At 39.7% G+C, this 25,673-nt stretch overlaps 1 protein-coding gene across 3 annotated transcripts in view; it reads left to right on the top strand.

Annotated features, from left to right (window-relative positions):
- NTRK3 (neurotrophic receptor tyrosine kinase 3) overlaps nucleotides 1–25,673 on the top strand; it is a 383,693-nt gene that overhangs the window by 166,156 nt on the left and 191,864 nt on the right. Inside the window, exons 5-10 of one of the 3 annotated variants that reach the window (XM_063314185.1) lie at nucleotides 1,650–1,807; nucleotides 7,124–7,266; nucleotides 7,626–7,767; nucleotides 11,045–11,341; nucleotides 13,589–13,591; nucleotides 23,857–23,924. In XM_063314185.1, the coding sequence (XP_063170255.1) occupies nucleotides 1,650–1,807; nucleotides 7,124–7,266; nucleotides 7,626–7,767; nucleotides 11,045–11,341; nucleotides 13,589–13,591; nucleotides 23,857–23,924 (811 nt within the window). Of the gene's footprint in view, nucleotides 1–1,649; nucleotides 1,808–7,123; nucleotides 7,267–7,625; nucleotides 7,768–11,044; nucleotides 11,342–13,588; nucleotides 13,592–17,565; nucleotides 17,569–21,457; nucleotides 21,482–23,856; nucleotides 23,925–25,673 lie in introns of all 3 variants that reach the window. The other 2 variants (XM_063314186.1, XM_063314183.1) reach the window with 2 other exon arrangements.

Raw genomic sequence — 25,673 nt, forward strand, 5'->3', positions numbered from 1 at the left:
GATGTGTGGACTTCAGCTCCCAGAATTCCCCAGCCAGCCATGTTGAGTTGACGTCCACACATCTTAAAGTTGCCAAGTTTGAGAAAACTGATTTAGACTAAGATATTTTCTTGCCTTACTGCTACAGCTTCCTCATTCTCCTTCATATTACATTTAATTCCACCTTTCTTGAACTCAAAGGGGTATACAAAGTGGCTCTCCCACATTCTAATCCCACAACAATCCTCTAAGATAGATTGGAGTAAAGAATAGTAGGTTGCCCAAGTCAGCCAATGAGATTTGTGGAAAAATAGGGACCGGATCCTGGTCTCCCTAGTCCCAGTTCAACACCTCGGCTACTATACTGCACTGGCCGTAATAAAATAACAGTCTTCTGGATTCAAGAGCTGAAAATACCAGGGCCTTGTTTACTGCCACTTTCAGGTGAGAAACAGCAAAATAGTAAGGTAAGGTCTAAAATAGTGTAATGTAATTAAATAGAAAATGCCTTAATACACCCAAAAAACAGAAAGTTCAGCCTCTTCTTGCCTCCACTATAAAGCTCAGTATATGGTTCCCAACCACCAATAATATACTTACCTTGTCTTTCATCTTGGCATAATAACCATCCATGGTCCAGTTGGTCCAGCTGTATTTCATAGCAAAGAAAGGGAAACGTGGAAGGTGTTAACAAGCTGATAAAGCAAATGAGCCCCCATGGCCTTTTTTTTTTTTTTGGCTTACTGTTTTAATAGTCTTCTCAATATCATTTTTAATTTTATTTCTGCTTCTATTTCAAAAATTCACCAATATCCAAATACTTTGATTTGGCTTCAATATGCCCACAATAGATCTATCAGCTTTATCATTTTGTATGGAAACTGGAAGCACTTGAGGGAAAGTAAACATACTTGCAGGCACAAAGCAATACTGCTAGGTGTTGAAAAAAAAACAATAATAAAAATTATCAGCATATAAAATGTGTCTTTTAAACAGAGTACATTAAAAATCAGCATCCCCAGCTGGGTCAATGAGGTTGAACGGTACACAAAGCTAGCTGCTTCATTCAATTAAATTGCATGATGGGTTGTAAGTTGCCTCATCTCCCCGAGCAGCAGGAGCTCATAGTCAATGCATTAAGACAGGGGTATTATGGATAGAGCCTTGAATTTATTGAGCATGTCTGGGCAAGGAGAAGAGGAGACAAGCTAAATGAAAACTCATGATCCCTGCATGACCTTATGAATGTCAAGGTGTCCAGAACAAGAAATGGAAGATACATATCCAAAGAAAAAAGCTGTTACTTTAATTTAGTAACAGTACTTTAGTAATCATGATCTCTTTTTTCTCTTCCCCAATGCTGCTTTGTTATCTCCACACTAAGCTAGTAATGGCTGTGGGGTTTTCCACATAATTCAATATATTAATTAACTGAAATTTAGTTGATTAATCTATGGAGAGTTTTAGCACTGTCCTATCCATATCTGTCATATGGTGAGGTTTCTTCTCTTTTAGGTTGGTGCTAAATGAATCAGTTTTTTACATTATCACCATCATGATTATGTCTGGACTGGGATACAGATCTACTTTCTGCCCATCTCCCAATTTGGGTACTTTGCCTTCTTTTCACTTTTCCTTTCTCACAGTTTCAACATTCTCTTTCTACACAGGGAGTTGGAAAATAATATTTTTAACTGCAGCTGTGATATCCGTTGGATCCAGCTGTGGCAGGAGAAAGGGGAAGCCAATTTGCAGAAGCAGGACTTGTACTGCATGAGCATGGAGACCAGCCACATATCAATACAGGAGCTGAATATCAGCCAGTGCGGTAAGGAAGGGTATATAATTGGGCACCTGTTGATCATTGAGCATTGTTAACCTTCCTTCTACTTCTGATGTTCAGGCTTTGAGTCATTGCTCATGTAGACCAAATAGCACCATTACCAATGCATGGAGGATCAGCAGGCTCAAAAGAACTTCATAGCTGCAGGCGTATCTCCTGTGTGCACGTGCACAGTTGTAATTACTGTGGCTGGGAATTAAAAAAAACAACAACAACCTGTAGCATGTGAGTTTGCTGAGGCTCATGCAATACTGATTATGTCTGGTGAACTGGGGAGAATGGCAAACAAGAGTGGGATGCAGTGATTTGATCTCGCTGTTGAATACAAGCCTGCCAAACACCACTACTACTACTATTACTTGCTAATTACTATTAAGTGGTATGAATCAGTGAACCAGAGAATTAGAAAATTTGTGTGCATAGAGAATTATTAATTTTTCAAAAGGCTGGAAAAAAATCTGCCCTGGAATAGTTAGAGAAATCCTTTCCCCATGTATCTAATTGATTATTGTATACATCAACCAACTTTTGATCCATTTTTCATTTCACAAACATTCACCCCTAATTGGGTCCAGTTCTATTTAATTTTTTATGTTCTTTGAATCTATCAACCTCACATAAATATGATTTTTTTTAATACAGATTTTATAATACCTTTTATTATTTTTTATTTTTGAGCTAAGAACTTCACTGGGCTATTTGGACAGTGTCAGAGCAGGTTCATAAGTGAATTTGGAACTGCACATTTCTCTAGGAAGTATGGTTCAGATCAATTTCTTCACAAAGATCAAATTTCTCATAACTTTCTGTCTAACGTGCACATGTGCACACAGATGCACTGATACACATTGTTGCCACCTTTCATTTTTTAGTAGCTGTTGCAGCTTTTCTCTGGACCTCTGATCACTGTTTTTTTGTTTGTTTGTTTTATCACCTTGTGTGTCAGCGAAACCTGTTTATTAGGAAACTTTTGAGATTTTAAACAGCTGCATCTTCATGGCTCTCTTCTGTGCATTCCATAATTGGATATGGGTTTGTTTCTTTTTTTAAAAAAAATAGAACAGATGGAAAAGATAAGAGCCAGAGCATCAGTGAGATGCATGGCTACCAGTTTCATTTATGTGCCTCTGAGTAAAAGTCCTCAGCCACATAGCTCTTGAATAACGTACAGTATAAGGAGAAGTGCATCTGGAATTATTCCCATCCAGATTTGTCCCCAGATCTTGGAATTCTAAATTTCCTGGTCTTGCTTTCAAAGTGGAACTAATGTACCATGGATCCACCCATGCCCAGATGTTTTTCAAATATCCAAATACTGTATCTCTTGCCTCAGTTTATACACTTATGCACAAAAAAAAAAAAAAAAACCTGAGTAAGATACCCATAAATATTATTCCTTCCTTCTTATAAAGGTTCAGACTACATTTTGGCACTCATGTCTCTCTTTGTGTGTTTAATTAATATTAATCCTGGGGAGATTTTTATCAGGATCTCAGCATACCAAGGAAAGTTTTAACTCTTCTGACTCCAAGCAGAATACTCATGAAATTATGACTGAACTATGTACTTTTGTGTTATAGATGAAAGGATATACATATTAGGTGCTAAATGCTTGAGAACATGCACATGTGTGCATTTATATGACTGTGAAGGCTGGAGCTAGCAAGAAAGGAAACAAGGACCTGGGGATCCCACATGATCATTATGTGAACCCAGGACATGTGCCATCCACAGTCCAGCATGGAAAGCAAGTTACAAGCAGTCTGTTACAAGGAAAGGATGAAGAAATTAGCAAGGCTTCAATTTTTGTATCAAGGGCCATTTCAAAGAAGATAGACTACCTAGAATAGATTGGGGTTGACTGCAGGGGTAACAATTTATTATGAATATGTCCTACTGTTTTCTCTCTATTGGTTTTATAGTTTTTTGATATGGTAGACTAGTAAATAAAGTTGTTGTTGTTAACTCAGTATTTAAACTTGACCCATACAAATGTATATGGCTACATTCTTAGACTCTATAGAAGCTGATCTTTGTTACTAGGAATATTTAGTATCAGCAGTAAAAACAACTTATCTACTCAAGCCAAGCCCTTGACTTTCCCATGGGAGCTGTTGAGTGAAGTTTGAGTTCCTAAAAAGAGAAACTTATTGCAGTAGCCTTAGTGTTACCCTTGACAATGATGAAGTTCCAAGCAAGTGTAGGTCTGACAGGACCAGGTTAATTCTCATCATTGCACATGGAAGACAGAGAACAGCATACTGAATGAAACTGCATAGGTTCAAGTCAAATGAAATGAGTTTTCATTTGTTTTATTTTGTTTTGCCTTGATTTTGTGGGGAACAAAGCAATCCCATCTGAGAGGGATTGTTTGCAAGAATAGGCATTCTCAAAGCATAAAAATAGGTGATGATAGTAAAGAAGCCTCTGTTGCCAAGGAAACTGTTTCAATTCAAGCATCTGAATTCCAGGGATACCCTCTTTTCTTCCTGTATCAATTTAAATCAAGAGAAAAACATATCTCCATGCTATCTTATACTCACATCTATTTGGCTTTATATCGCTGACCAGAATTCCAGTACAGTTTCCCCACCAGAGAGCCATTTAATTGGATTTATGAGAATTTGCTTTCACATGTTCTTTCAAAGAAGATAATTTTGGGGAAAAAATTCTCATAAAGCCTTAGAATTGGGAGGGGCCATTTAGGCCATGGAGTCCAACTCTTTATTCAGTGCAGGAATCCAAATCAACATAATCTCAACAGAAGGCTATCAAGTCTTTGTTTGAACACATCCAGTAAAAGGGGCTCACCACTTACTTATGAGAAACCAGGGTGGTTGCACACAGCTTGGAGAGTTGTGGAGTGAAAGACAGAATACTCATGTACACCTTATGCCACTTAAGGTAAGTACAAGAATCATGCAATCCATCAATAACAATATGACCAAAACTTTTTTTTATTTTGAAAATAACCCACAAAGTCAAGTAATTTCTTTTGTATCAGACCAAAGGGAAATGATTAAAAATATGCAAAAGAATATTTCACCATAGGACTAATCAAGTGTAGTTATGGATTCTTCACATCCATTATAGATTAGGAGAACCCACTGATTTTCTTTTGACCACCCAAATCCTGAAGATGGAATAATTCGTATGATACATAATTCACACAGCTGAGAAGGGCAGATCAAAGTCAGTAATAGGAACAAGTATATTTCTTAATCTTCTCCGTCCCCAAAATAAATGTCTAGAAATCATATAGGTTTAAACACCATCCCACGTTGTTACTAAACAGTCATGCATGCTCCCTGCCAACCGCACAATGCCTTTTTACTGAATTCTGGAAGACAACTGAAATAGCTGTAAACTCCAGAGAATTGTAAGACAGCTGGAAATTCCTCAGCACACTACAGGAATAATCTTCAAGGGTTAGAACATTTTTAGAGAGCAAGAGTAAGCTGGGAAAACATTGTTTGCCATGACCTGGTCTGGATTTATGAACATTAATTTCCTGAGCAAGGTAATAAATTCCCTTCCTGCCTGCCCCTGCGGTTCTCCTCAAGGCAACAGGAAGACAAGTTCTCCTTGCTTAGATACTTCCACCCTAACTGGAGTTCTTCTTGCTTGTTTGAGTAATCCAGTGTGAAATGGATTCCCAGCATTTTCCACCCAAGCTTTTGTCTTCATGATTGGGTGGAGGCTGGCTTACTCAACTATTCTCTCTACTGCTCATAGTCAAGCTGTGATGGATGCTGTTTATGTAGTCAAAATGGCACCACCCACATGGAAGAAGGGAGGTGTCAGTTGATTTGGGGACTTCAAAGGCTTTTAGGAAAAAATAACAGCTATTTAGGAAGGAAACAGGTAAAAGGGGGATGGAGGTGATTCTAAAACAGTTTAATAGGAACTGAGCATGTCAAGTCACTATGGAAACTTGATTGATTTTGGGCTTGTGTGTGTGTGTGTGAAAACTGAAAAGATATTCAGGACAGAAAGTGGACTGGTGTGCTAGACTCTTGAATGGGTTGCACGCTTTCTAAAATACATTGTTGAAGTTCCTCTCTGTGTGTATATGTGTCTGCCTATCTATTAGGAAAGTGTGGGGCTTCAAAGGTAAGTTTCATTTGGATGAAGTTGGAAATAAAATGTCTCCTCAAGCAAAACTGCTTAGGGGAACAGCTCCCTGCTTGTAAGTAGTGGGGTGAAGAGGCTGTGGTGTTTTGCTTTGGCCATGTAAAGTGGGGAATCTATGTACCTTACAAAGAATGGAAACAGTGTTAACAGGTGGAATTTGTATTTCCCTAGATGGAGAATTTACAGAAACCCACTTCTCTTTTCCAGAAAGCTTCAGGAAAGCCCTTGGTGCAGCCCACCACCACATAGTCCCTGAGAAAACCCAATTTACATTCACTCTATCAAGAATTTAATCTAGTACAGATGTGACTCTAAGATGAGCCACATGTTTTGCTGCTTCTTTGCCCTCTTTTTTTTTTCCAGGCCTCTAATCATTTTGTCTGATGAAGAGTTATTGGTAATTCAAAAGCTTGCACATTTTGTAATAGTTCCCAGAAGACTAGCCTAGTTGGTTTGCTTTAGTTAATATTGATTTATTTATCTATTCAAATTTATTATACAACAAAGCATTTTGTGTACCTTAAAGACGAATAAGTAATACTTCATTTAGCCAAATGCCATTTAAGTTTTGCATCTATGGATATTTATATATATATATATATATATATATATATATATATATATATATATATATATATATTTATTTATCAAGGCCAATGTTGCTATTATTGCTTTCTGTGGAAGATTCTGTATCATTCTAACTATCAGCTTCTTGTTCTTATTAGTCCTTATATGCAAAAAGTTTTTATCCCAACATTTGGACAGATCTGTCCAGATGAACTCCAGCTGTGCATTTTACTTGAAAAGCAAAGCCCAATAGCATCCATTCTCATTCCAAAATAATAGTTAAGAGGGAAGGCAACATTAGTACATTTCATTGTACATGCAAACATAGTGTGCTGCAATATGCCCGGCATATCTTACATAAACAAGGATTTCCAGTACAAGGGCAGTACAAAAATAAATCTTCTCCCTGAGACAAGTTGATGCTGTAGAAGTACAGGAAGTACAGAATACTCTATCTCCCCCCAGGGTCTCAATTTTCAACATTCTAAGTCAGATTAGGTTTCATCCAGTTTAGGAAAAAGAGGCTTGTAGTTTATGATGATCTGCTTTGGTTGAACATTCCTTAACATAACCATATTGATGTTGGTTGGGTTCCTCCAGATTTGCCTGAAATCAGTGTCAACCATGTGAATCTGACTGTCTGTGAAGGTGAAAATGCTGTTATCACATGCAATGGGTCTGGTTCTCCTTTGCCAGATGTTGACTGGATTGTAGTCAACCTGCGCTCTATCAACACTCATCAGGTAAGAAGCTAAAGTTGAATGCTTCTCCTGGTTTTTTTTTTTTTTCAAAAATAGTTCAAAACAATTATTCTGCATACCTGGAGCATCAGATCACAGATTTTTCTTCAATCATTTAATTTCAGGCAGCTTTTGGTATTGATAAAAAGTTTAATGTTGTGCTTTAGGGCAGCTTTCTGCAGTCTGGGTGCTCCTCAGATATGTGAATTTCAGCTCCCAAATTCCTGGCTAGCATGGCCATGATTGAGAATTTGGGGAGTTGAATCTCATCTATTTGCACAAGGCTATTCTGGGACATTAAGTTGATGTGGGATAAATTGTTTTTGTGTTGCATTAATTATCTTTCTGGTGGTGATTTTCAGACCAATGCCAACTGGACCAATGTTCATTCAATCAACCTAACCCTGGTGAATGTAACCAGTGAAGACAATGGGTTCCTGCTCACATGCATAGCTGAGAATGTGGTAGGAATGTCTAATGCCAGCGTACTTCTCACTGTATACTGTAAGTCAATGGGGAGAAGAAGAGATGGGTTCAAGGATGGGAAATCCAGTTGATGGGAGGCTTTTGTGCACTTTTCCTGAGTAAGAACTTAGCAGGAGAAATCTTCCTTGAAAATAAATAAATAAATAAATAAATAAATAAATATATATATATATATATATATATATATATATAGACTTCTGTGATGTGACTTGGGACCTTTCTTCCAAGCATTTGAGATTTTTTCAGGATTTATTAGGATGAAAAAATGGAAGAGTAATACTAGTATTTAGTATGGCCTCTGCTTCTACCTATGGGGACGCGTTGGCGCTGCGGGTTAAACCGCTGAGCTGTCGATCGGAAGGTCGGCGGTTCGAAACCGCGCGGCGGGGTGAGCTCCCGTTGCTCGTCCCAGCTCCTGCACACCAAGCAGTTCGAAAACATGCAAATGTGAGTAGATTAATTGGTACCGCTTCGGCGGGAAGGTAACGGCGTTCCGTGTCGTCATGCTGGCCACATGACCCGGAAGTGTCCTATGGACAACGCCGGCTCCAAGGCTTTGAAACGGAGATGAGCACCGCCCCCTAGAGTCGGACACGACTGGACTTTACGTCAAGGGAAACCTTTACCTTTTACCTGCTTCTACCAGCAAAGAGCATAGACTGTGGTGGATAATCAGTGGCCCTTAGATGTTGTGGAGCTACACAATTCCCAGCATCATCAATCAGCATCCAACATTATTGATTCTGCCAGTTGGGACTTCTCGGAGTTGTAGTTAAGCAACATCTGGAGGACCTCAGATTCTTCACCCCAACTTAGACCCAATACAACTTCACTTGGCATGTCAACCAAATTCCCAATGCAGCTGTCAGCCTGAAAAAAGAGTTGCTCACTTCTAATAGTAATGTCCTGCTGATTTTTGGCAGCAAGTAAAAATTAAAAAGATGCATTAAGTTGCCAATAGACTTCAAACGCACAAACGGTTTCACTTTTCTTTCTTTAAGCTTCTCTTGTGGCATACTAACTAGTCCACTGTGGCTCTCAGTCTGAGTATTTGACAGTCAGGAGATTTATATTCTGGTGAATGCTCTGACATTTGAATGAGATGACTCATATCCTTGGAAATCTTTGCTAATATGCATGTACTTGCTTGCCCTTCTGGATCACTTGAGTGGCAGAAAATGGCTTGCCTCTACAGCATACCCATGGATTCATGTACAGTCTGTTTGTATACACAGCAGTATAGAAACAGATTCCTACCCATGTGTGAGAGCCAGTTTGGTGTAGTGGTTAAGGCACCCAGGCTAGAAACGGGGAGACTGTGAGTTCTAGTCCCACCTTAGGCACAAAGCCAGCTGGGTGACCTTGGGCCAGTCCCTCTCAGTCCTAGGAAGAAGGCAATAGCAAGCCACTTCTGAAACTCTGGCCAAGACAATTGCAGTGACTTGTCCAGGCAGTCTCCAAGAATCGGACATGATTGAATGGATTAAAACAAAAACAAAACCCATATGTAAAAAGATAGCAATAATGAAATATTGAGAAATGTCTGAATGGTCCCACAGTATTGATAGTTCTATCAAATGACTTAAAGTTGCATCACATATCCTCACTTGGCTGCATACACCAAGCTCTACTGGAATATTTCAGGGATGGGCATCCTTGGTGTGAGGCCACTGTTTGCTTACATCTTTTTTTAGGCTGCAAGAGCTGCTAGAAACAGGGCAGTGTTAGCAGTTTTCCCATGCTTTAAAAATGCAGTAATTTTTGTACTTATTTCTGCACAAATCCTGCAAAAGAGAGAGAGAGAGAGAGGAATCTCTGTGTTTTGCCATTTAATGTAACCCAATACTGAGGCGGAGGAGGAAATATACCATATAGGCCATGGCTTGTCCACCTTTGGAGTGTATTGGCATGTTATAATTTAAAGAGTTTGGAGCCTTTGACTCCAGGTTTATTTTCTTTATTTCCTGTTCCTTTCCTCATGAGAAATGGAAGGTACTATGCATAGACAGTATACAGTACGACTATATACTTTAAGTACGTTAACTTCATGAGTCACCAAAATGGGAAAAGCTCTCCATGATGTTCATGTAAAGTTTATAATGTCCCAGATCAGCAGGTACTATGGCATTTTATAGGACCCTGAATCCATTTAATCCAAAATAATAGATACAGTATGTCTTCATATTCATATATATTTTTGTATTCCCTATAGTTTATTTTTAACAATGTGCAGGCTCTTCTGCTAAGGCATTGCAATTGTACACCATGAAAGATTAAATGAAGTAGCTTTTATTTTTTTGAAAGATGAAATTTGTCTAATATATTTTGCAAAATTTCTTCTAATTTTAGGCCACTGAGCAGTAACACACTCCACAGAGCATTGACTTTTCAGCTTTTACCCCTGAGTATTTGAAATATTACTCAGGTTCCTCAGAAGACTTTGAAGAACCTGGTAAATGTTTCCAGTACTCTGAGATGAAGGCTGAAAAGTGCATGTAGTAATACTTTCAAGGACATTCAAGGACAAGCAAGGACTAGAAGCTTGCTTTCAGCAAAGTAACTTGTTATGCTTATTTCTTTGCCAGTAGTTCTTTAAGTCTACACAATAGATTGTGCTAAATATTCTTCTTCAGTCACAAGAATATGTGGAAAGCTGTACAAGGATGGGGAATTCTCCCTTACCATTTTGCTTCTTAGGTTATTAAGCATAGTTTGAAGCTAGTTTTCTTCATCCTTGGTCATGTAGAGAGTTTGGGCAATAACTCTCATCAGCTATAATGCTCAGAGGCCAATGATCATAGCTGATGTGAGTTGAGATCCACAACATCATGTTGGGGAAAACTAGTTTCAGAGGATATTAGGTAGTGTTGTCCCACTTTATTGTGTCATCAAATTTCATTGCAGGATAGGGAACAATGGCATGCAGCCAGAAAGAGTTCTGTTTCATAATATATGAAGGCCACAGTTTTCTCAGCCTATATTATAAGAAGATGAACTGTTTGCCAGTCAGGGAAGTTTAGACTCAAAGCCCCCCTAACTTTGTGTCCAAAATGCTCTTCCTTCCTTCTTGGCTTCATTTCCATATTGAAAAAGTAAGGAAAATCTATATTTTAATATTTTGGGGATGAGACTTTACATGATTTTAAAATGCAGACTGAATGTTTGAGTCTTTGAGAGGTGAACCCACTTCTGCTTCCATCAGAGTTTAGAGAAAGCTTGGTCCATCTGTGATTTTTCCCCCTAAAGTTTGTGGGTGACCATTAATGTTTGTTTACATGTCTCTTCTGCTATTTAGCTCCTCCCCGTATCCTCAGCCTACTGGAACCCATCCGGCATATGGAACATTGCATCGAGTTTTCAGTGCATGGGAACCCTCCACCCCAAATTCATTGGCTGTACAATGGCCAGTTTCTTAGGCAGACTGCCTTCATCCACATGGAAGTCTACCAGGGTGGGGATGTCACAGATGGCTGTTTGCTGTTCAACCATCCAACTCATTACAATAATGGCAACTACACCATCGTGGCTACCAACTACCTGGGAACAGCCAACCAGACTGTCAGAGGACATTTTCTGGAGAAACCATTTCCAAGTGAGAGATTGACAGTTTATAGCAGGGGTGGGAAAGCTTTCTGTAGCCTTTTTTCCCCCCTTCTAAAAGGGGGGGGAGTCCATGTGCTTTTTTTAAAAATGCAAACTTTTAACTATGACATCTGCATACCCAAAAGTCAGCATGGTACAGTGGGGAAACCAAGGTTCAAGTCCAGCCTCAGCCATGGAAGCTCAACTGGGAACTCGGGACTATCATTGTCCAAAGCCCAACCCATCACAGATGGTTCTTCAAATGGGGATAAACATATGGAGGGAATGCAGTGCACACCAGTCTGAACTCTTGTTGAAAAGTTGGGGTATGAATCTAACAAATGGATTAATTTGGGGCTATTCTCTCTCCTTCATTACAAGGGTAATGGTGAGAATAAAAGGGGTGAGTGCTTGTATGTCATACCTTGCCTGAGACATAAATGCAAAAATAAAGGAGGTATAATAATATGAGGATCCAATTAGACAATATACAATATTCATATTGTGCTGCTCCACTTGTTTTTTTTTTAAATTTACCATATTTGTATAACTCTAGGTGCACATCAAATTTATTTTACAGTACATAATAAATAAATTTTGTTTACATAACTCTAGGTGCTTCATCCAAACCACTACATGCAATGTGGAGATGCCTCATTTCTTCTCTATGGGATGGACATTTTTTTTTTCCTAAACAGGAAGACTGAGCTCAACATGTGGTAGTTTGAGAGGGACTGAGTGTTGACTCTAGGCCAGTTATTGTCTCTCAGCCTAACCCACCTCTCTGAATGATGGCTGCTGTGAAGATAAAATTCAGCTCCTAGAAGAAAGGTGGGACATACATCTAACAAAATAATAAATAATATTGGGAGAACAACAGAAGTGGAACAGTACAATGTGAATATTTCATTTAATTCCGTTTAGCCTTAAGTGCACTTCATAGTAAATAATTTACCATATTTCCGTTATTGTGGACGATTTTCTCAGCTTTTCTCCAAGTTGTGGGTGGGGGGGGTTCCTCTTTGTTTGAATGGTGATGGTGCTTCCAATGTTCCTTCTTTCCCTAATAAACCTCATGAACACATGAGTCAGCTACAGTTAGGGCTTCACATGCTTCAAACAGTTGTTCTTGGTTTCCAAACCTCTTGGAGAAGCCCCCACTTGCAAACTAGATGTAAACAGCATATCCCAAACCCAAACCTGTCCCCCTGCCTCAAAACAAAAACTTAAATTACTGGATCAGATCTGCTTTGAATGGAACCACTTCAGATACTAATAGGTGCACGTACAAAAGATATCCAGGATATTTGATTTGATCTGACAATTCTAACTGAACCACTGCTTTGATTCAGAAAGTTGATTAAGAGTTTGATTGGATCACGTGAGAGCTAAATTTCCAAAATGAAACTCCGCATACGCTTGATTAACTGATAGAATTCATCACCGTAACCTGAGACAAAGGCTCTCCTTGTAGTTGACCTTTAAAAAGAGTTTTGGTAATGAATGGAAGACAGACCTAGCAGAGCTATTTGATATAGTAATTAAATGGAATTTCCATATTCAGAAGGGTAATATTTTTGAGTAGTGGATCCTCGGGATACATAAACAGGAAAAGTTATCAGAGATAACTCAGTTTTTCAGAGATGATCTGGCTGGCTGTTGTGGAAATTAGGCCAAACTAAGCAATCTTTTGCCCAATTGTCCAGAATTGCTCTTACATGTAGGAACAACTGTAAAACAAACAGACACACACACATACTTGCCCTGCTTATAAGGGCATGGATAACGTTCTATAATTAATACTTTTTCTCTTTTTCAACAAATAACGTTACGTGTCTGCAGTTTAGCCGAAATAACAGCAGGATTTATGTAGTGCCTTCCACTTTTTATCTTAAGAAATAGAATTACTTTTTTCAGGCATTTAGACATGCTTGTTACCATCTGGTCTGCTGTCATGAGAATGCAGAGCACCTATTAGTTACCTCACACAATGAAATATGACATTTTGCTATATAGGGAAAGCACAGTGCCAGTGATACCCTGATTTATTATTTATGCTTTGCTATACATGGAACATTCTCTATTAATGATATATAGAGCCCATTAAAAAACCAAATCTTATGATTGAAGAAATTATTTAGATAGGGAAAAAATGTGTTTGGAATTTCTAGGCAGATAAGCTTCTGGCTGAGATCCAGTTCACACAAATAGCAAGTGATGCTTTGAAACCATTTCTGGACTGTGCTATCCCAAACAGTAGGTGGGAACAGTTGCAAGATGTAGAGTGGCAGGAAATAGAGATTTGCGGGGAGTACGAGCAAACAAAAATCTGGTACAAGCAAAGAGAAAAAATAATTCTTCTTTCACCATTAACTGGGCATGCTGACTCCAAGAAGACACCAGGGTTATTTACAATGTGGTCAGTGTGTTAAGGGAGAGAGAAAACACAATTCAGTTATCTGCTAAAGTTGCAAGTTAGTATAAAAGATTACCAGAGAATGTTATGAAATAAAATGATAAAGTTACCTTTTGCTGGATATATCCCAAGCAAATATATAAGGCAACTGGCTCCAAATACCAGGCAAGATGGGTTTCAGGGCATGAGCCTGTATCACAAGATTATAAGCCCTGTGCACTTTATGGACCTTAACTGTTAGGCCTATGGGATGCCAGCTACAGTACAAAAAACTTTACAGATCCTTAAATCTTAATCCTTCAGCAAAGGATCGTTACCTTGTCGTGGTGCTGGAGCTTGAGCACCTCAATGATGCCATGAGCTAAACCGTGAAGGGCCACCCAAGACGGGAAGGTCATGACAGAGAGGTCAGACTAAATGCGATCCCTGGGGAAGGTAATGGCAACCCACCTCAGTATTCTTGCCGCGAAAACTAAATGGATCAGTACAACCAGAGATATGTCGGTATACCATCGGAAGGTGAGACCCCCAGGTCGGAAGATGGTCAAAATGCTACTGGGGAGGAACAGAGGATGAGCTCAACTAGCCCCAGACGTGATGACGCAGCTAGCTCAAAGCCGAAAGGACGGCTAGCGGCCGACGGTGCTGGTGGTGAACGGCGAATCCGATGTTCTAAGGATCAACACACCATCGGAACCTGGAATGTAAGATCTATGAGCCAGGGCAAATTGGATGTGGTTATTGGTGAGATGTCAAGATTAAAGATAGACATTCTGGGCGTCAGTGAACTGAAATGGACTGGAATGGGCCACTTCACATCAAATGACCACCAGATCTACTACTGCGGACAAGAGGACCACAGAAGAAATGGAGTAGCCTTCATAATTAATAGTAAAGTGGCTAAAGCAGTGCTTGGATACAACCCAAAAAACGACAGAATGATCTCAATTCGAATTCAGGGCAAGCCATCTAACATCACAGTGATCCAAATATACGCCCCAACCACAAATGCTGAAGAAGCTGAAGTAGAGCAGTTCTATGAGGATCTGCAGCACCTACTGGACAACACGCCTAAAAGAGATGTTATTTTCATCACAGGAGACTGGAATGCTAAGGTGGGCAGTCAAATGACACCTCGAATTACAGGTAAGTATGGCCTGGGAGAACAAAACGAAGCAGGACACAGGCTGATAGAATTTTGCCAAGACAATTCACTCTGCATAACAAACACTCTCTTCCAACAACCTAAGAGACGGCTTTATACATGGACTTCACCAGATGGACAACACCGAAATCAGATTGATTACATCCTTTGCAGCCAAAGGTGGCGGACATCTGTACAGTCGGTAAAAACAAGGCCTGGAGCTGACTGTAGTTCAGATCACGAACTTCTTCTTGCACAATTTAGGATCAGACTAAAGAGATTAGGGAAGACCCACAGATCAGCTAGATATGAGCTCACTAATATTCCTAAGGAATATGCAGTGGAGGTGAAGAATCGATTTAAGGGACTGGACTTAGTAGATAGGGTCCCGGAAGAACTCTGGACAGAAGTTGGCAGCATTGTTCAGGAGGCGGCAACAAAATACATCCCAAAGAAAGAGAAAACCAAGAAGGCAAAATGGCTGTCTGCTGAGACACTAGAAGTAGCCCAAGAAAGAAGGAAAGCAAAAGGCAACAGTGATAGGGGGAGATATGCCCAATTAAATGCAAAATTCCAGAGGTTAGCCAGAAGAGATAAGGAATTATTTTTAAACAAGCAATGCGCGGAAGTGGAAGAAGACAATAGAATAGGAAGGACAAGAGACCTCTTCCAGAAAATTAGAAACATTGGAGGTAAATTCCAGGCAAAAATGGGTATGATCAAAAACAAAGATGGCAAGGACCTAACAGAAGAAGAAGAGATCAAGAAAAGGTGGCAAGAATATACAGAAAACCTGTATAGGAAGGATAACAATATCGGGGATAGCTTTGACAGTGTGGTCGGTGAGCTAGAGCCAGACATCCTGAAGAGTGAGGTTGAGTGGGCCTTAAGAAGCATTGCTAATAACAAGGCAACAGGAGACGACGGCATCCCAGCTGAACTGTTCAAAATCTTGCAAGATGATGCTGTCAAGGTAATGTATGCTATATGCCAGCAAATTTGGAAAACACAAGAATGGCCATCAGACTGGAAAAAATCAACTTATATCCCCATACCAAAAAAGGGAAACACGAAAGAATGTTCAAACTATCGAACAGTGGCACTCATTTCACATGCCAGTAAGGTAATGCTCAAGATCCTGCAAGGTAGACTTCAGCAGTTCATGGAGCGAGAATTGCCAGATGTACAAGCTGGGTTTAGAAAAGGCAGAGGAACTAGAGACCAAATTGCCAATATCCGCTGGATAATGGAAAAAGCCAGGGAGTTTCAGAAAAACATCTATTTCTGTTTTATTGACTATTCTAAAGCCTTTGACTGTGTGGACCATAACAAATTGTGGCAAGTTCTTAGTGGTATGGGGATACCAAGTCATCTTGTCTGCCTCCTGAAGAATCTGTATAACGACCAAGTAGCAACAGTAAGAACAGACCACGGAACAACAGACTGGTTTAAGATTGGGAAAGGAGTACGGCAGGGCTGTATACTCTCACCCTACCTATTCAACTTGTATGCAGAACACATCATGCGACAAGCTGGCCTTGAGGAATCCAAGGCTGGAGTTAAAATCTCTGGAAGAAACATTAACAATCTCAGATATGCAGATGATACCACTTTGATGGCTGAAAGTGAAGAGGAACTGAGGAGCCTTATGATGAAGGTGAAAGAAGAAAGTGCAAAAGCTGGTTTGCAGCTAAACCTAAAAAAAACCAAGATTATGGCAACCAGCTTGATTGATAACTGGCAAATAGAGGGAGAAAATGTAGAAGCAGTGAAAGACTTTGTATTCCTAGGTGCAAAGATTACTGCAGATGCTGACTGCAGTCAGGAAATCAGAAGACGCTTAATCCTTGGAAGAAGAGCAATGACAAATCTCGATAAAATAGTTAAGAGCAGAGACATCACACTGACAACAAAGGCCCGCATAGTTAAAGCAATGGTGTTCCCTGTAGTAACATATGGCTGTGAGAGCTGGACCATAAGGAAGGCTGAGAGAAGGAAGATAGATGCTTTTGAACTGTGGTGTTGGAGGAAAATTCTGAGAGTGCCTTGGACTGCAAGAAGATCCAACCAGTCCATCCTCCAGGAAATCAAGCCAGACTGCTCACTTGAGGGAATGATATTAAAGGCAAAACTGAAATACTTTGGCCACATCATGAGAAGACAGGACACCCTGGAGAAGATGCTGATGCTAGGGAGAGTGGAAGGCAAAAGGAAGAGGGGCCGACCAAGGGCAAGATGGATGGATGATATTCTAGAGGTGACGGACTCGTCCCTGGGGGAGCTGGGGATGTTGACGACCGACAGGAAGGTCTGGCGTGGGCTGGTCCATGAAGTCACGAAGAGTCGGAAGCGACTAAACGAATAAACAACAACAAATCTTAATCAAATTAACCCTAAAGGAATGGAAAACAGACCAAGGTTAGACTTCAGAAGCCAACAGGTTGCTCTGATGTATCAACAAGATGTAAGGGACAAGGAACTGATGTCACTAGGCCAAAATGATTGACCAAAGAACCCACCCAGAGTTCTTGGGAGTCAAGCGGTGTACACAGTTAATCAATCAATCAATCAATCAATCCCAGCAATGATTTAAGCTAAGCATTAGAACCGAATGCAAAATCGAGTCAAAGAGCTTTATGAAATTGACCAGCAACAGGGTCACCTGGCTGGTGAGTTTGTATTATAAGAGGCCAAGGCTGAAGTAAACAAATGAACATAGTCATGTTCATTAGCAAATCCATCAAAACTGAGTTTTCTAAAGCCAGGAATTTTCAATACTACTCCAACACTCAAAGGATATATCACATATTTTGTATTGTATATATTTCAATGTCGCCATTGCTCTCTACCTCTAGTCTAAAGTGGCCAGTCCAGTTATAGTTTGACCACCTCACTCTTCTTGCAAGATATTAGACTGAATAATTTGAATGTGAGCATTTCATCTTAGCAGTGGGAGCACATGCTTTGTACCTCTGACATCTATATTAAAAATAGAAGATAACAGAGATGAGGGACAGTCAATCACAACAGGCAATTACTAGGTAGAAGGATAAATACTTTAACCTGGTATAAGCCAGTTTTCAACCTTTTAAATAGGCCTTCTACACTTGGGGAAATTAACTTATCTTTGAGATCTGGGAATGTGGAACCATGAGTTCTCTTTCATCTCTTCACTCCCATCCTTACATCCTTTAAAGCAGAGTTGCTATTAACTGTTGGCTTGTTTTGAGTACTCCCTCTTGCTGCCTGTTTCCAACTATCAGATATCCAATTTGCTGCAATTCTAGAGTGCAATAGAAGAAGCAAGAGCGGGATAGAAATAATGCAGCCCCATTATGCAGGCCGCAGGACCATCACTCCCTCTCTAGTCATATTGGGCTGGCTGTGTCATTACAACCCAGTGCTATGTAGTCAAACCTTTGCCCTAATCAATCTGAATTACACAAAATTGGGAGCAGGGGTCACAGTTAAGGTGCATAGAGTTCAAAATAATTCATAATTTATCCACCAAACAGGACTCAACTGGTGCCACACACTGTAAACCTAATTTCCTTGGCTGCAGACCATTATTCATGTTTTCCCTAGACTGCTATTTTTTGCAAACATTTTTTAAACAAGAGAATATGGAGAAACAACTACTGTATTCATCTATTTTAATACAGTCCGCTTTGATAGAAAGCAATTTGTATCAGCAGGAATTCTTTCCTATCACTTTTTATTCAGTCTTTCTAATTGGAGCTGCTAGAGATTGAAGCTGGAAACTTCAGCAACTAAAGCAGCTGTTCTGTCACTGAATCATAGTTATTTTCCAACTTGAGAGCATGCAAATCTTAGGGAGTAATAACTGGGATGGTAATTACAGTAGAGGCCTTTCTCCTGATTCCCCTTGCCAGATGAGAAATTGGTCTGCTAACCTCAGCTTTGTATCTCTGTTTTCAGTGGGTCATGCAATTGTTTTACTTGAGCTAATGCTAGACAAAGATAGATAGATAGAGATATTTATTCTTCAAATTTTGCCACCATCCATCTCCCCCGAGAAGAGGGACTCTGGGTGATGCTTTTTAAAATATATTGTTTATTGCATGATGTTTTAATTATTTAACGCATGCTACCCTGATATGTACCTATTAAGATGTATACTAACACAGCAGATAATACTGGGCAGGATTGCTCTCCATAAGTCTCTCCAAAGAAGGAAGAAATACGTTTTTGCCCTGAATTTTAAAAGCAAGTTTAAATTTCCCTCTCCCACAAAGTAACCAAATAAACAATTCACTGTCCCAAGACAAGATCTGTTGTGACTTATACATCATCAGAAAATGCTGGTCTGGGAAATGGTGTTTCTGTATAGCCAAATTCCTCTGTGTTAACTGTATTTTCAGTTCCTTGTAAGGTCTGCTGACAATCCTCCCAAAGGGCTCTCCTGGGTGCCCTTAATGTTGTGTTCCCGAAGCCACTTTTCCCTGAGAGAGAGAGTGCAAGCTAAGTCATTTCAGACCTCTCCATCCCAAAAGGCATGTTAAGTCCTTTAAGTTTAGGTTTGCTCTGATATTGGGTGGCTGTGAAACTGGCTTTCTTTTCTGGGCCATGTAGAAGCTGAGCATTACTGAGAGTCATTCCTAGAATATACCAGGGATTCTGTCAGAGTATTGAGCTCATGGAAATTTTTACCTGAAGATCTTGGACCTCCAGAGCCAAGAGCTGACACAAAGTCAGGGCATGAATGCATGGAACAACTTCCCAAGTACTATAAGTAGTTCAGAAGTAATGCTCATGTATGGTGGGCAAAAAGGATCTGACTCAGGCTATCTGGAAGTAGATGGACAGCTTCTGCCAGCCATGGTCAAGATTATTGATGTAGATATTGCTGAACAACATGATTCAAAGTTGTGATTCAATAACTGCATCTGAATCTCCATTCTCCCCACCCCCACCCTGGTAGCTTCTCATGCAGTGATCCTGCAGCAGACAATGAGAAAAATGCATAACATCCAATGAGATGCAGTCTGGCCTGGTAAGAATGTTGCATGAATCTGTCCCCTGGGTCCTTAAAGGACCTGGTTTGAGATGTATGAATGCAGGCTGCATATGAGAACTTTTCTGTTTTCCAAAGCACAAAAGTAAAGAGGTTCTTGGTAACCAGTGCTATTTTAGATCTGTCTGCTCAGAAGGAAGTTCCATTGAGTTTAATTAGACTTACTTTCAGGAAAGTGGGGATAGGGTTAGAGCTAGGTTTTACCCAAATGTCTATGCAAAAAACAGAAGTTATGTTTCTTTCTGTGTCTGGATAGATGGACTATTACCATTTTTGTAGGCTGGTTTCAGGCATAGGCATCTGCACAGGGAGACAAGGTGGCAAGTGATGAAACATAGACTGTGACATTGTGATGCAAACATGACTTCTACTTGCACCTGGCATTACAATAGAAGTATGAAAGACCATGGTTTACAGCATGATTTTGGGAGATATGTTTCATTATCTTTTTCATCATTGCACTTTGTATCAGATGCCTATGATCAAAAGGGTGTTGAAAATGACAGGGGACTAAGTTTGCATAGAATAAACCTGGAGCACAGACACCACATGTATTTGTTTGATATATTTGCATTATATTGTTCCTTCAAGAAACTGAAAGTTAATGTAACCTAACCTACCTCTCAGGAAGATTGTGAGGATAAATGGAATGACTGACTGAAAGTCATCTACTAAGCTTTGTGGATGAGTAGAGATTTAAACCTGAGTCTTTCTGGTCTGGAGACCAACTGCCTACCCACGATTCCACTCCACATCTAACTGATTGGCTTGGAATACTACTCATGGACTGAAACACAACTTTTAGCCATCGGAATTTTACTGTATTTTATTATATTTTATTCTTATTGTATACTTATTATGAGATTTATAGTGATACTGAATTTTAATTCTGTTTTTGTGAACCACCCAGAGTCCCTCCTTTGGTGGGGAGATGGGTGGTAATAAAAATTTGATAAATAAACAAACAAACAAACAGATAAATAATAGATACATTGAGTGTAGCTACTAGCATACAATTTTAAAAAGGAAATATATTGCCAAAGAGGTAATCAAAGAGGATGACTTTTGTATATGGTAGACTTTAGCACAGTTAGTATAATTTAAATAAAATTCTAGTTCACTGCTCCATAGTGGGGAAGACTGTCCCTGATTGTTTAGATATTAATGATTGACAACTAAACTGGGCCTTTTGACTCCCATTATTATTTATTTTTTTTAAACCAGACTTGAACCAGTCAGCCTTCTAAAACAGAAGACAGTCTATAGAGGAATGTTCTCTATAATGTCCTCTGTAAACTAGGGCATGTGGCTACTACCCCCCCCCCCCTGCAACTCTTGATATGCCTGATCAGTTTCAAAAGATCAGGTGAAAGACTGTATGTGTGTAAACATTCTGTTAAATCTGAGAAGGGGAAGTCACCCAGTGGCTTACTGTTTACTAATAGCATCGCTACTGTTCTCCAATGATGCCGATAACCATGTTGTTTCTCTCTCTCTCCCTTTTGTCTTTATCTCCCTTTGTGTTTTACAGGCATTTCAGATCTCTTTGTCACATGTAAGTTTTTCCTTGCCTGTTTGATCCGACTACAAATCCTCTGTATTACTAAGACCTTTAACCAAGGATTTTGTATTGGCAGAGCAGTAAGAACATATTTTAAGCAGGGATTGAAGGGCAGAGCGTCACTGAGACCAATCAGGAAAAAGCTGGGCATATTAATTTTACTTAGTTATATGCCACCTATTTCTCAGTGGCTCTGGATGGCTTACCAAAACATTTTTTTTTAAGTGTAAAGGCAGCAAGTTTGCTAACACTAAGTACGCTTAACATGTGAGCTGTGTGGGTACCTGCCTTGACAAAGCATTCCACAGAGGCCTCAGGGCTTCCAATCAAAGCATTGTGGGAACTGTGTTGAAATACTTGCCCCCTTTAATTTGATGAAGAGATCTCTACCCATGTTACATGTGAACATAGATCAAAGAGAAATGGCTGCTTGTCTTCAACTTTTGGAAATCTGGTGCTGCTTCCCTTCCATGGGGTGATTCAGTCAAAGCTGGAGCAAAGTGACACACCCCTTCAAAACCTCTCTATGCATATGTCTGCACACAATCATGGCTGGAGTCATATGACATGCTAAATCATGCTTTGCTTAACTGTGGCTTGCTAAACAAACCACAAAGTACTGGTTCTGCATTGCATACTAAGTTGTAAACCAGCCACAGTGACTAAAATAAGGCAAAGTCAGAACGAACCAAACCACCTTTTGGCATGGTGTGATATTTTAATCTAGCTCCTATGGATAACATTATTTTTAACTTCAGACTGATGGGATATAGCTTTATTCCTGAAGCTTGCATCCACCAGGTGTTAAACCAACCCACATAATAAAGTCTAATTGAACTGGAGAATACCAAGATGGGAAAAATGTTTGGAATTCATGGGTGTTGAACAAAGAAAACCAGGATGTTCACACATAGCCCTAGGCCACTCATCACTAAACAAGAACAAGAGTGCCACACTTCACTCATGAGAATTTCAGTGACGTTCTGTTTTGCTTTGAAATATATACATATACATATACATATGCATATACCACATTTTCTTTCATCAAATTGAATGGGAATGCAGAAGCATTTTTCTCAACATCACTACAATTTTCTGATTTGCTAAGAGGAAGCTCCTCAGATTATGGCTGCTTATATAACTAAAACAGTAACAGCCTTTCTTGGATTTAGTGGAAGTAAAAATGAAAGAGTTGTGGGCAGTGAGGGGAAAACTCAGAAACAGCCCTATGAAGATCGTATGTGTTCTCATTGATCATGAAAGGGGAAACTAGATGAATAAAGGGAACAGAATATTGAGAAAAGGCGTGGTTGGCTGGTCCCCTGACCAGGATCACTCCATACTGTGATATTTTACTGTAGGTTTCACAGACTAGCTGTATCATTTTTGAAGAAAACGTGACAGCCTCTGAGAACTGGATGTGTACCTTTTTGCAAACAAAATAGCATGAAGTGTATATTGTCCTCTGATTAAGGTTACAATTTTTTTTAAAAAATGGGTAGAAAAAGAGAGAGGGCTTCCTTTCTTTTATTTTGTTTCTTCTTTCATGCAATAGAAGTTGGGATTTCCTTCAATATATTAATACAGAAAAAAGAACTTTTCCCAGTGACAGACAACCGAAAATTAGAACTTCCATCAGACTTGGGGATGGCCACCAATTCATGGGATTAGGATTGGACTAATTTATGGAAGAGTATAAATCTGATCAAGAGCAGTTTGCCAGCTATAGGATGGAGTCTACGTGACCAAAGGCAGTTATCACCAAGAGAAGCCCATCTTGGTCATGTTCTTCCAAGTCTAACTTTAGTTTTTTATAAGTTGACTGACAGAATTTGGATGCCTATGATAGACTGTACCTCTGAGATGGGGAATCTGTACCCCTCCAGATAATGTTGAATTAAACCTCCTGTGTCTTTGCACCAATGGGTATACTACAAGGGGTGCTGGGACTGGTAATCTAGAAACATCTGCAGGACCATTAATTGAGATAAATGTGATGGCAGAGGGGTAAGAGTGTGCCAGACAACAACAGCCACCACCTAGAAATTGAGTCTGTTTTAAAAGCTTCCTGAATACTCCAAGTCATTAACACAACTTGGAGTAGTGAGCAGAGAGAAAAATGAAAAAAAAAAGACAAAAAGGAATTGAAGTCTAGCCATAAGTACAGGATGCTTCAACTGGATGTGTGAAAGAAAAAAAAGTTATAAGATGATACTGGGGTAGGGGTGGGAAGGAATAAACAGGGATTTTCCTAAGAGTAAAGCATGCATTACATACATACATGTGTGAAGTAAAATATCTATCATTTAAGTACATGTTTCTCTGAACTGTGAAATAAACCTTTTCTTCTTTTGTTCCTTTGGTTTCAGATGAGTACAGTCCAAGTCCCTCCTCTCTCATCACAGTGACGCATAAGCCAGAGGAAGACACATTTGGGGTAAGATGCTTGTGACTTGGTGGTGGAGAATAATTTTATCTTAACTGCAGGTTTATATTTTGGGGATCTCTGTGGGAATGCAGTTTTGCACCTTTTCTACCCAGAAGGGTTACATGGACCACATTTATTGGGTTCCCTTAAGATGGTAAGTCAAAGCCCAACTAACCCAGTCATATCATCAACTATCCTGGCTAGGATTATGGTTTACTAGCTGTTTACGTATTGAAAGTTGCCCCAGAAATGTGCTGCTGGGCAGGACAAAGTCATTTGTATGATTGCAGAATCAAACAAATATCATCCCGTCATTCTCCTTCAGCTCCTCTTTAGAATTTGCTCCTAGGAACCTGAGGTTGTCTGACAGTCCCTCAAGTAAGACATGCCTTTTTGGGTTGCAAAGAGTCCTTCCTTTCCCTCTGATTCTAAGAAGGAAACTAAGTACCTTCCCATTTCTCAGGGGCATGGGTATCACAGAAAGCCAATGAAATGGGAAGGAACTAAAGGAACTAAAATAAATGCCAGCAAGTAGAATCCTATTCAATATACACACACTGCCCCTGAAATAAGAACTCAGTAAAGATCAGTCTGGCAGCTTTCAGATGAGCTTGATTGCGGCGTTGGGTGTTCAGGTTACTTTATTACTAACTTATTAAAATTTTAAACACCATCAACTCCCAATCTTTTGGAATGTTACAATGCCTTTATGTTCAGGCTGTTGTTGCTGGAACAACATATCGTCAATAGCTTGTTGGTTCTTCTGTGCTTTGATCTATTGATTTAGTTTGATTTCTGACAATGACAATAATTCAGACTGGGGATATATCCTCCTAGGTGTTGTTGAACTGCAGTTCCCAACATACCCCACCACTGGACGTAGTTTCTGATCCCCATGCTAAAGCTGTCCTGTTGTAAAGGACTGTTTTTGCAGTCCAGATCTGCTACCCTGCCCTTGATCCTCTTCCCCTCTCCCATTTAGTGCCTATATTATTTGTTTGTTTGGATGGGAATTGAGCCCTGAAATGGCTTCATTGTTGTTTCATTGTTGCCTGGTAAGCATAATCTCTGGGTGTGAATGTTGTTTGCCATGGATGCAGAGGGAATATGCAGTTAAGTGCATAGGGATAATATGTACAGTAAAGGTGTGCAAAATGGTTTCGTGGAAAGATAGGATGTGATTTTTCAAGTGGGTGGATGAACTGGCATTTCTATGCTAAATCTGAATGCAATTGCTGCGTTCACATAATCATCTATCACTGAACTTGTAGGCCATATGGTGGCTTAATATGATGGCCTGATTCACCTTACTTTGGAAGACTATCATTAGGTTCCTACAACACACTGGATTGCAACCTACCAAAGCTTATTTTAGCTTAGTGTAGTATATAAATCTAACTATTGAGCATTTGTGTGCATTCAGCTTGTAGAACAGGGCAACTCAATGTGCTAGCACCCAATAAGATTCCTTCCATACCTGATTTGTATTAAGCACTTCTTCCCATTCTTAGGGCCATTTTATAAACAAGCAAACACTAACGTTCAAGCACTCCCTGGGGTATTACCACTTTGGAGAGTGGAGAGATGCTGGGGGGAAAAATAATTGAAAAACACAATACTGGTGCAGAGAAAGATGTCATAACATGTTTTTGCTATTGTGCTTATGTGCACTGCATGCAGGTTCTGTATCTTATGGAGAACAGTCTTGCAATTCCCCTTCCCCCTGGCCTGTTTTGGCTCCCCAACTTTCCGCTTGTA

Source organism: Candoia aspera, chromosome 13 (genome assembly GCF_035149785.1).
Source record: "Candoia aspera isolate rCanAsp1 chromosome 13, rCanAsp1.hap2, whole genome shotgun sequence".
NCBI lineage: Eukaryota > Metazoa > Chordata > Lepidosauria > Squamata > Boidae > Candoia > Candoia aspera.